The sequence below is a fragment of the Lytechinus pictus genome, chromosome 3 (genome assembly GCF_037042905.1).
Source record: "Lytechinus pictus isolate F3 Inbred chromosome 3, Lp3.0, whole genome shotgun sequence".
Lineage (NCBI taxonomy): Eukaryota > Metazoa > Echinodermata > Echinoidea > Temnopleuroida > Toxopneustidae > Lytechinus > Lytechinus pictus.
This window is the reverse complement of record NC_087247.1, coordinates 52,188,311-52,200,792: the sequence shown is the minus strand read 5'-3', so window position 1 is coordinate 52,200,792 and position 12,482 is coordinate 52,188,311. Positions and strand designations below refer to the sequence as shown.

Here is a 12,482-nt window from a genome sequence, read left to right as displayed (position 1 = left end):
ACCATGGTATACTTCTACATGTTACTAGTCCCTCAATCAGAAGGGATCTGGGTGCTGTTTCATAAAGACTTGCTGTAATAACAAATGCACAATTTCTAATCAGATTGAAAAGGTTTCTCTCAGTAGGTTTTAACCATTATGGCAAAGATTATAACAAGTTTTATGAAACAGGGCCCCTGATATATAGTTGTTGGCTACATATCAATCCATTTGCGGCCACTAATAAAACCAGATAAACTAGCTATTAATTTGTTTGACTTGAGAGAGTGGTCAATATACATGGATTGATGACAAGCCTGTTTAGTTCTTGGCTTTGGGTCCCTGTTAAACCAAGCAATAGAGCACAGCACTTATCACAACTACCCTTATTGAAAAAAGAAGAAATTGAATAACATTTAGTTTGTATCAATCATGAGTATCTTTAACTGTAAGCTGAATTCTTGTTTTGATTGACTTTCTATCTAGGTAAGTGGAGAGTATAAATGGATGGATTCTTGGCCTGTTTGGTTTACTGCTTGGGGTCCAAGTGAACCTAGTGCTGCTCCAGGAGAAGGATGTGTAACGTTATTACCTGCAGGAGGCTGGGATGATACTAACTGTCAAGGACTCTTCAAACCTCTATGCAAATACAGTCTTAGTAAGAACAAGTTATGCAATATGTTGAGGGACTAATAAAGTATACTATTAACCGTATCAGACATCTGAGCAGGTCAACTTTGATACACATTGTTGCCTGCTTAAGACTGGGATCAAATGGCTGGTCAATAAATTTTCAATTGTTTATCCACGGGCCCAATTTATTGCCCGCTCAGGAAAGTCAATGAAAAAATGCGTGGAAATGTAGCGCGCAATAAGGCAGAGCTAACATCCAGGTATTCTACGCCTTTTTGTACGCGTCCTTGAACCGCGCAGTGCTATACGTCACAATATTAATCAACTTGAGACAATGCTGGATACTGCGTCCCTAGGCCAGGGACGCGTCATTTCAATTACGTCACAATGGTAACATTCAGAGGCCCAGTCTGCTCAACATGGCAAACTAAATTCTCATTCTTAAACTCTAAAATATCTAAATTTTAACAATTTTTGCTCTAGATGTCTGATTTGGTTAACAATAGCAATATTGACTGGCCTGGGGGCGAAAGGACATATATCGCCCTCACTAAATTGATATCACCCTCGTCTACGACTCTGCCGATATAAATCTAGTTTGGGCGATAAATGTCGTATCGCCCCGAGGCCAGCCAATATTGCTTTAATATTTGTACAATAAAGTACTGTATGTGCACAAGTACAATATTTGTAATAATCAATGCTAATTTCCTAACTCTGGTCTTTGTTGAAAAGTTCTATTCTCTTGATTAAACATTTTTTTATTTAATTTAATTATAAGGAATTTGAAAGTACATCATATTTATTATTGAGAATGTGTAAATGTACATGGTATATTGATTTTTGCTGTTGGCTTCAATACGTGATTTAGTTTTATATTCATATCTCTCTAACTATCTTATCTATCCATATATCAATTTATTGAATTATCATCTTCATTTCTATCTGTCTGTCTACCATCTACAGTCACTACACCAACAGAACACCCTGAAATGCCTGGCTACTGCCCTGATGATTGGACTGCTTACCACGATGGTTGTTATAAAGTATTTGCTCAAGACAATGACCGTATGTCTTGGCCTGAAGCTCAGTTTAAGTGTGACCAAATAAATGGGTCATTGGCAAGCATCCATACCAGACAGGAGATGGAGATTATCAGAGACTTGATGACTGGTGGAAGGGTAGACATCTGGTCTGGTCTTAGAAGGGGAGATTCAGGTATATCATTCAGTATTATGCAAAGTGCCTCCCCTCTCCCCCCCCCCCCCCTGCCCACCCTGAGTACTGCATTGTTGCATGTTGAGAGTTATATTCAAATCCAAATAATCCTGGGGTTTGATGGTTGCCATTACAATCTTCAATTTCATTGGTAAAGCGATGTGGTTGGGAGGGATGAAAGTCTGTAAATATTGAATGCAATAGAGTCCTGGACCCTGTCTTTGATTTGCGATTGATTATAATAAACAATCTCAGCTATGGAAAGCCAGTGAAGCCATTATTCATCAACAAAGGGGCTTTGGTGATGTACCTTTGTAAAGTAAAAGGAGCAAACTGAAGTCGGATTGATGCTTAAAATTACATGCTTAGTAAATGACAAATTATATTGCAGCTGGGGGGGGGGGGGTTAGGTAAGATCAGTTTGAAAAAAAATATATATATATTTCGTAAGATGGCATATTTATGCTTAAAGAAGGTCTCAGTAAAGATATAATTTTCTACAAGTATGACATATGAAATAAGTAATTGAATCCACCCCTGCAGGTGGATTTGAATGGGAAGATGCCACCCCTGTGGATTACACCAATTGGAATAATGGAGAACCATCATTTGCTACCCAACCTGGCTATGAGGACTGTGTAGAGATGTATCTTAGTACTGGTAAATGGAATGATGTGGATTGTCTAAATGAGCAGGGATATGTGTGTGAACAGCCTAAGATTGGAGGAGGTGAGTTAATCAATCATTGTCTCCATGGTAACATGAAAAGTGGAAAATGCATGCTCTGTCATCATTACCTTTATGACTGTAAGGAAAAAAAAATCAGAGCAGAAGTTGAAAGAAACATGGATTTGAATTGTCATCGTACATGTCACTGTAAATGTGCACCATCCACAGAAATGTGATATCAATGTCTATTTACTATAATTAGATGAAAGAAACAGAGTTAGGCAAATGAATTTGTAAAAAAAAAATAATAATGCACAAGTATTATGCTTTCAGTCATAACTTGTTAGCTACATACGTAATGACAAGGCCTTGCTCAAAACTAGACATTAATTGTAAGCTCAGTTGAATTGTAACATCAATTGAATGTTTAAAGCAGCTTGTCATCATAGTAACATTGTTGCCTGAACTGTACATTACATAGTTTAAATACCTATAGAATATTATTTATAATTGAATTGAATTTTTCCCTTTTCATCTTTGTTTTCCCATTTTCTTTTTATACAGAGCAACTAATACCTGACAGTAAGTAAATCAATTGAATACATTATTATTATTATTATTTTTTTTTTTGGGGGGGGGGAACATACCCTCTCTTGTTCATATTGAGGAAATCTTGCTTTTATTAGAATATGCATTATTTCACTTTACTTCTGTGCACTAATATATTTCTGAATTACACTGAAACTGGCCATCTTATCAGCCAGCCATCATAATTTAACAGAATTATAACATAATCTAATAAAGTCATGAATATCAGATCTGAAAGCTCATGGCACTGTATTTACACATACTTACATACTTACAAGTGGTAAAAACATTGAATCATTCGTCTACTCAGGGCTTTTCAGCTCATTTCAATTTTAAAGAAGTAGGAAGGAAGTTGATGACACAATGATTCAATTTGTTTACACAATAGCTAAATGATAATTTGTTCCATATTTGATGAAAACGATTATTTTATACATCACCATAAGCGAGATGTGTTTGAGAAAATTGATAACAATCTTACCTTCCTGTCATGCACTCATTCACAGTTCAAGGTCTACCAATTGGAGCTATCGTTGGTATCATCATCGCAGCAATCATCATCGTCTGTGGTATCGCTCTGATCGTATTCTTCATACGGTCCAAGCAAGGCTCTCTATCAATGAAGATGAACGGTACCAGCGATGTCCCAGGCAGCGTTGGTTTTGATAATGCCCTCTATAAGGCGGATGGTGATAACACTATTCAAATCAAGGAACCTAATCAAGACTCTAAGGCTTAGATACCATCATCCCATGCCATACTCTAAATTGGTCAAATTCATGTGCTAATAAGAAAGAAAATCATTTCATTTGTCTCTGGTAAACTCTTGGACCTCACTCCATGGTAAACCAAAAGACAGATTTGATGGAGTACTTTAAGTGAGACCTTAATATTCCATACGACTATCGAGTATTGTTATAGCCTAATATCAGTCAATATGAAAGATTAGCTCTCTGTGATCTTCTTTTCCTTATTTTGTTTGCATTATATTAGATCTGTATTTCTTTCTTTTTAAACATCTACTCTCTGCATATTAAAAACTGTCTTTGTTCAATATCAAACAGATGGTAATGAATCATAAGCCATTTACCATTGATTGATATGCTTTAAAAATTTGTTGATCTACATGTAGATGGGAGCATTATGTATGAAAGCAAACAAGACAATTTATGTATAATATATTCAAATGTTTTGAGAATATTAAGTGGTGAATGAAAAGGACAAATTACTTGTTTCATGTACTATTAAATGTAGATTGATAAAAATATCAATCATATTGGGTTGGAGCTTATGTAATTCGCGTGAAGTCTGTTTTCACTATAGTTTGTATGTGCTGTTTTGAAAATACTATATATCTTTTAAAAAAGTGATAATGTATGTATGTATCATAATAGTTGATAAATTTGGTAATCCAATTTATATTTTGTACTTTTTTTCATTGCTAAAATTTGCTTCAAAGATTACAGATTTCTTTATACATTTCATTGACTGCCATATGTATTGATTAAGATTGAAATGTATTTGTTGTGCTTAAACGTGCCAAGTATAATATGAAAAGTGTTTGGTATATTTTAGAAAAAAAATGATTTTCTGGAAGTCACCTTTAATACAAATATTTAAAAAATATGATATCTTTCTATTTTGTCTGTTTTCTCTTATGTGTGTCTATAATCTGACTTTGTTTAACCTTCAGCAATCCTATAAAGGATGCTAATTTTCAGGATGTAGAATGTTTGTTACGACAAAGCTTAGCAACACTTTGTTATCAAACACGAGATATATCACTTACAAAATATAAACAGCATTATATGCTTCGATCTCATTACAAATTGTCCAAAAGACAAGTGCATATGACACCATTTAGATGACTATGTAAGGGGAACTTTGGGACACTGACTTAGTACACAAAATTTTGAGATTTGTTGTGCCATGTTTGGCCAAACCTTAATGCTGATTGTTTAAAGATCTATCAATTTGTACTACATTCTATACTTATTATATTAATGTAAATTGTAAATTTTCACTCAAACACCATGTTTCACTCCCATATAGTATTAATGATCTAGAACAACTCATACACCACTCCTTATCCTCAAAGAAAATCTTTCCCTGTATAACATCTTGCCAGTCCCACCCATACAGAGCTGTCAAATTTAATATTTGCTTTTTTCAGGGAGAATTTACCGAGGGAGATTTTTCTTGAATACATACAATCCAATGAAAGAAATCAATATATGAATCAGGGAATTGTTGAAAATCTTCAGTTTTTGCTAAAAATATCAATTTTCAAGGAGTCTCCCTGAGAGAATCAGAGAATTGGGAGCCCTGCCCATACCTTGCTCAAGCTGTCAGTCTTAACATCCACTCCCCCCCCCCCCCCCCCCCCGGTATGAGAACTTCAGATTCCATCTCATCACAAAACATCTCTGCCTATTCCACCATCGTCAAGTAGTTCCCATAAGCATAGTCATGTATGTTGAGTTTGCAGGCTGTGTAGCAGCAATATTGTTCTTGGCATCCCTTATGCATTAATTCTAACTTATTCAAAAATAATGAATAATACATCCCAGTTGAATTTAAAATAAGCTGGACACCTATCATGATAATCAAGTACATTCAGATTTATTGAAGACTTCTTTTTCTGAGAAGAAATGCACACACTAGTACACACAAATTTCTGTCAATCATACTTGAACACATTTCTGCAAATGACTTGGTACTGTTCCACATAATGATTAACAAAACCTAAGCAAATGGATTATCAAAAGGCATTAAAGAAAACTAATGCCAATATATACATCATCTTGGAGGGGAAATGGAATAAAGAAAAATACATATGTATATATGAGGTAATTCTCTCTCTTGATAGGTTCTTTATAGTTCAATGTTCTTAATGAAAAACTTATTTGTCCAGTTGACAAATTTACTCGGCCAATCATATTCAATTATTTTCTTAGTTTGAACAGCAGACAGTGAAAACCCCTTCTTAACTGACAATTTATGAATGTTTCAGCCATTAAAATTCAGCTTTGATTGAACATGCAAAATAGTACTTTTGACATGCACACTTTGAACACTGGCACAACAAAATCTTGGAAACATCAAAACTTCCTTAGTTGTACAGTCAGTCCGCAAGCCCTGAAAAAGTAGCTTCTTTTATCCAAGTGATATTCATGACAAGAGGGTTTTTGTATAGTTAATGAGCTTGGTGCGAACCAAAACCCCTCTTTTTATTCGGCCATTGCTGCTCTAAATATCGACCAAATTTCATGTTTTTGGTATCTTTGTAAAGAAGAAGAATCATTCTTTTAGGTCATGTGTTTGGATTTTTAAAAGAATGTTGTAATATAGGAAAAACTTTTGATGAAACAAAATATTTTTTATCATGCAACAAAAGTTGTTGTTTTCACACTTAATTTCTGTTTGGGCACAAATGATTTTTAAATCATGATAAAGCTGAAGATCTAAGCTTTAATATGATATAATTCTTATAAGAAGATGTATTTTAGATGGGTCAGCAGCCAGCTTTTCATAGGCCAAGTACATTTTTCAGCTCAAAAACAAGAATACTGCGCTCTGATTGGTTATAGACTCCACACACCCACGCAAATTCCAATGTTCCCCACACTGGGCCTCTGCAAGGTCACACTCACCATGTGGTAATCTCTTCAAATTACCCGCGCCCGTTTGTTTTGAAAACAGTATTCAGCCAATCAGAACTCTGGATTTTATGTTACTCAGAAATTTCAGAAATCTCGTCTTGCATCTTGATGGAAATAACTGGCTGCTGACCCATCTAAAAGATGCCACATATCAAGAGTGACATTGTAAGAAAGTATAGAGTTTGAGCTTTCTGATGATATAAATAATGTTGGTGCCTAAAACACAAAATGTTGCACAATTTGCAAGTGAAAACAGAGGAAGAAAATTCTGTTTGATGCATCTTTTCAGGTAAAAAATTCACTTATTTATCAAAATATTTCATTCAAAAGAAATGACCAATATAAAAGGGTAACATTTACTCTTGCCCATGGTACAAAAATAATCAATATTACTCAAGAAGAAAGTGGTTAAATTCTTTGAGAAAGAAAGTCTCACAATTCACGAGATTTTGCAGGGACATGAATTCAGCCACGAGAGGACTGGGATAAATCTTGCTCATTTGCTCATTAACACAGGGGCTTGCGGACTGACTGTTGTAGCAGAAATGTCATATCAGGTGTAATACTTTAAGTCACCAGTCCATTCACTGCCATTTACGTCATCATTAACAGAAACATTAGTTTCAATTAACTTTCTATATAATGACAGCACACAAGCGGATAAATGGTGAATATTTCACAATCTAGTCAAATGATAAATACCAGAGGAAACAGTATCGATATACTCATAGCTAAAATTATTCATAAACAAGGAATGCAATGTATATTGGGAGGGAGGGGTTAATTTTTTTTCCAATCTCATCACTTTAAAATCAAATCCACCCTCAACAAATTGATAAGAACAGGCAGGGAAAAATTGTTTTTAAAATGAGATGTGGTATTTAATAATTTTTTTTTGGGGGGGTTGCACATAACAGTTTAATTCACAAGACAGGTGATATGTTAATGAGATAGCCTATGATGTCATACACTATTTCTTCTGTATTTGATCATATGAAATAAATTTGTTATAACAGGGAAAACCTTGATTGTATCACAATAGGTTACAGCAATCCACATGTTCATGGGACAATCCAACTTGGATTATTTGGAAAAAAATTGAAATATAAAAAATGGCGAGTTGGTAACATCTGTTCCCTCTCTTGTATATACCAGGGAAGTGTCCCTGTATATACAATGTAATTTTACTATTTCATAAAATGAAGATAGTGGGTTGGTGACGTCACTCATTTGCTCACCTGCTGATTCGTTTGTTAAACTGTTTTGTCAATTATGCAAAATTTTAAATGTGATATATTTTTTCTTCATTTTATGTTTGATGTAATTTTCAACCTTATAAGGTAAGAATATTCTTGATTTCTTTAAATTGACCTTTCTATGGGAAGTCTTTGCCTTTGAAACTGATTTCAGCTCCAGCTCCCTATAAAACATATTTTTCTTCTTAAATAATGTCATCAATTTCCTTTCCAGTCCCTTTGGATTCCACTTTGGAGAGCTTGATCTGAGCTCTCCAGATTACTACATCATAAGAATAAATCAAATTATGAGGACAACAGTTGAAAATGAAATAGACCTCCAAGCAAATAGTGAATCAAGTACTGGCTTACGACACAAAAGTAACTCACATATTCATTAGGTTAGTGGCAATACATATTCTCTGAAAATACAAAAACATTCAAAACCAAGAGTAAAACATTTAATTGATCTCCACCTACATGTATTTTGGCACTTCGACCTGGTGATCATCATGTTCATGCTACAACATAAATTAATATCTTTATATAATACTGATAGTCTCTTTGCATAACCTTTTTGGAATGTTTCAGAGAGACTTATTTATTTACATTATTTATTCAGCCTCTTCACTTTTTACTTCAGCATATTTCAAACAATCTCCATTTCAATGAACATAATGGAATAAGCTTGCAACCTGAAAATATAGGTTATAAAAAGGGGTGCAAATTATTCTTGTAAGAGTCACAGAAATATATGTAGTTCTAATGCATTCTCTAAAAAATGCAACTGCTAGTTTAAAGAGCACAAAGGGCTAAAATAATCATACTAATTTTCCCCGCTGATGGTCTCTGTGCAGACGTTTCATTAGACGCAATTTATAATGCTGGATCACATGACATTTATTTGAAAGAAAATAGCTCTATGGAAAACCTGTATATCAAGTCAAGAATAAGCCTGTGTGCTCCATACTATCCAAAATCCTTGTTCTCACTCTATTCTAAAACTAAAATTTCTGTCATAACTTTTCCCTTTAACCCAAACATTCAAAGCTTATTGCTAGGGTGGACAAGCAATTATCTATCTGGGGCTCGTTTCATAAAGAGTTTAAACTGTTGTAACTTTGCCATTATGGCAACTACCATGGTAACAGGGTTCAGCAGCCAATCGCAATCAAGATTACCATGGTAGTTGCCATAATGGCAAAGTTACAACATATGTAACTCTTAATGAAACGGGCCCCAGGTCAGTCAATTAAAAGTGGCTGGAAACATATTGGACTTGAAATTAAGATTTAAATATCAGAAACAACAGTCATGTGACAGGACAGCATTTTGTAGAAGTTTACATTTCACAAATCATTGAAAATAATTATAATGTTCACAATTTTTAAGGCCCAAATACAAAGACCAGTGATATTTAAGAATTTCTTTTCTATTCCAGGAGCAAAGGCATCCAGCTACACAGCTCCAAATGTGACATCCATATTTATCTGATTCCTACATAACAAAGATATCAAAACTAATACCCATACACTAAACTAAACTTAATCTAAAAACATACATGATGGTAGGCCTACTGCTCTACAAAGCAAATGCAATTATTTTTCATTTTAACTTTGTCAAACCTATACATTACCAAGAAATGTCGGAGTTCAATGTCTTATTGAAACATATCAGGAAAAAAAAAAACTAAACATACTATGCTTGTTTCTACGAGTATCATGTTTGATCTGAATATAGAAAAACAAAATATGAAACATGATTTTCAAAGATAGCAGAGTTGTTTTATTCATGTTGTAAAAAAAAGTAATATTGCTAATAAAAAACAAAAACGTGGCTCAAAATAATACAGAATTTGCACCATTTTTTTAATGCAATATCAACAACTATTTAAATGGCTATACACAAAAACTTCATTTACATACATATTTTATACTGAACTTAATACTTTGGCACTTTTGAGTTGGCAGTATTTGACACTTTGTGAGTTGGCAATTTTTGACGTGTAATAACAATAACAAAATCAAGGTGAAAGTTCAAGGTTTATTGTTTCGTATTTTCTCAGGACTTTGTTAAATAAAGCAACAAAAAGACTAGGACACACTTATAGAAAAGAATGAAAATGCACACATATATACATTGATGTACGGTTTTCAAAGAAAAGACTTGTAATCTGTGGCACTTCACTGGAGTCTGGGAAAATCTTCTGGAAAGAGAGTGTGTTTACGACAGATCGGGCATGTCCCTTCCTCATTCACCCATGACTTGATACACTATAAAGAATACAAGGAAACAGGATAATGATTCCAGCAGAATGTGAAAATGATGAATTCAATTGATTTTTTTATAATGAACAAAGCAGCATCCTAGACCTGAAAACAAGTGAATACTGAGAGGATTAGATTACAATTATTTATGAAATCAACATTTCCTCATCACATTTTACTCCTCATTTCACTTCATTTCATTCATTAAACCAAATTAATTCTTTAATGAAATTTATTGATCCTAAATGACCTATAACCTGGAACTTATGACCTGCAACTTATGTCAGATGGTTAGCGAAACTTAATTACACTTATGTCCAGGTTTCATGAACGAAGCCCTTACACAATCTTATAACATATTGGACACAATTCAAAACTTAACCTTGGTTAAGATTTCAATGTTGATGCCCCCAACATGGTCAAAGTTCATTGACCCTAAATGACCTTTGACCTTGGTCATGTGACCTGAAATCTTGCAAGATGATCACCCTTTGATTACCCTTTAGCCTTGCTCTAATATGCAGGCAAGACAAAAATTGGAGTCAGTTGTACAAAAACTCTTTTTCATGGAACTGTCCTATTGCATCGTAATTGTCGGGGATGCCACACAGCAAAGCCCACAGCAGGGTCCAGGGGCATTTAAGCTTGATGTTTATCTTCCCAAAATGGCACCAAATATGCTTTGTCACTATTAAAGTATCAAATTAGTTGCATTCTGGAAAAACTGCTACACTGAAAAAATAGAAAATCAGAAATATAGCATCCCTGCACTGCATACAAACCTTATTGTGGAAGTTATGTCCACATTCTAGCTTTCTTTCATCTGGATCACCATACAGATCATCTTGACAGACTGCACACATACCAACTATCTCAGAATCCTAAAAGTAAACAAAATAGTTTCTCAATTGTTATAAATTCATTTGAAGAACTCTGAAGTAATACAACACTTTGTTAAGTGTACATAAACCCAAAACAGCTCCATTAAAAAAAATTGTCGATACCCTGCAGTCAGCGACCAAAATCCAAGGGGGTATGATTAGTATGATTATAAAGCAAGATATATCATTCCCTCTTCAATACATTACCACACACAGCTATCCAAACCCAAAACACTATCAAATTAAAAAATACCCCTTGAGTAAGTGCAAGATTTCAGATGAAACCTATATAACAAGAGATAAAAAACAAACCTTTCTCTTCTTCTTCTTTTCTGCTCGGGTGAGGTAACTGCTAGCTTCTGAGATGATTGTCCCCATGGCAATACCACTGAGACTTCCGTTATGATCCAAACGAACCTGTAGGATGGAATCCGTTAGCTCTTTCCTGGAGTAGAAGACAAATAGCAGTGATACAATAACCAATGCAGTCAAACCTGCCTCAACTGGGTCTTCCAGGCAAAAAAATAATATTGATTTAATAATTAACAAGCAAAACACTAAAAATTTCATCACAATCGGACGAAAAAAAAGTCATTCAATCTGAACACTTTGCATCATTTTAGTGAATGTCTTATGCAGGTTATCATGATATGTATGGTATAACTTTTTTCTTCCAGCCAATTTTAATAATTTTTTTTATAGCATTTTGCTAGTTTATTTCTACTCTATTAATTCATCTCCTGTCATTTCAAGCCCTGAGTACCCAATTAAAGTTGTCTTTTCATATCACTGATATTTTTGTAGAAATTTCATATGAAATTAAAAGAAGCATGCAAATTCATACAAAGAGAAATCTGCATTCTCCATAAATTAACAGGATAAATTTACCCAACTTCTATAAAAACAATTTGTAGGGGAAGGCGGGGTCAGTTGAGCACAGGGGCAAGTTGAGCCACCACCCACAGGCCAATAATGAATAAGACATTATGGTGGTGTAATGTATTGATGACCCATTACATAACCCTTAACCCCACCACATTGTTTTAAACTTCAAAACAAAAAGTACTTTTTTAGAGGGAAAAATACAAATTTCAGCCCAAAAAGTAGAAAAGGGTGTGAAATAGATCAGTGCTTTTTACCCACACACGTCTTTAAATATAATAAAGAAATAAGAACAATATTGTTAGTCCAGGTATGGATTCTCATTCTTGTCATAGTCTTTTACATGATGGATGCATAAGAAATGTGTGGATGTGAAAATATTGCATGAAGTTCGGACTGGGGTAAGTTGAGCCAACCAACATGGGGCAAGTTGAGCCATGGTAATTCTTATGGTAATGTATAATAAAC

General features: G+C 34.3%; 2 protein-coding genes across 2 annotated transcripts in view; one reads left to right on the top strand and one right to left on the bottom strand.

Annotated features, from left to right (window-relative positions):
* The window catches only part of LOC129257041 (macrophage mannose receptor 1-like), a 79,807-nt gene extending 74,899 nt beyond the window's left edge, over positions 1–4,908 (top strand). The window contains exons 37-41 of the mRNA XM_064097345.1: positions 466–637; positions 1,579–1,830; positions 2,374–2,559; positions 3,064–3,081; positions 3,594–4,908. Coding sequence (XP_063953415.1) covers positions 466–637; positions 1,579–1,830; positions 2,374–2,559; positions 3,064–3,081; positions 3,594–3,826 — 861 coding nt within the window. The 3' untranslated portion in view covers positions 3,827–4,908. The remainder of the gene's footprint in view (positions 1–465; positions 638–1,578; positions 1,831–2,373; positions 2,560–3,063; positions 3,082–3,593) is intronic.
* A 2,697-nt stretch (positions 4,909–7,605) lies between these two features.
* The window catches only part of LOC129257042 (uncharacterized), a 44,457-nt gene continuing 39,580 nt past the window's right edge, over positions 7,606–12,482 (bottom strand). Inside the window, exons 19-21 of the mRNA XM_064097344.1 lie at positions 11,445–11,577; positions 11,034–11,132; positions 7,606–10,257 (exon numbers count right to left, since the gene is read on the bottom strand). Coding sequence (XP_063953414.1) covers positions 10,168–10,257; positions 11,034–11,132; positions 11,445–11,577 — 322 coding nt within the window. The 3' untranslated portion in view covers positions 7,606–10,167. The remainder of the gene's footprint in view (positions 10,258–11,033; positions 11,133–11,444; positions 11,578–12,482) is intronic.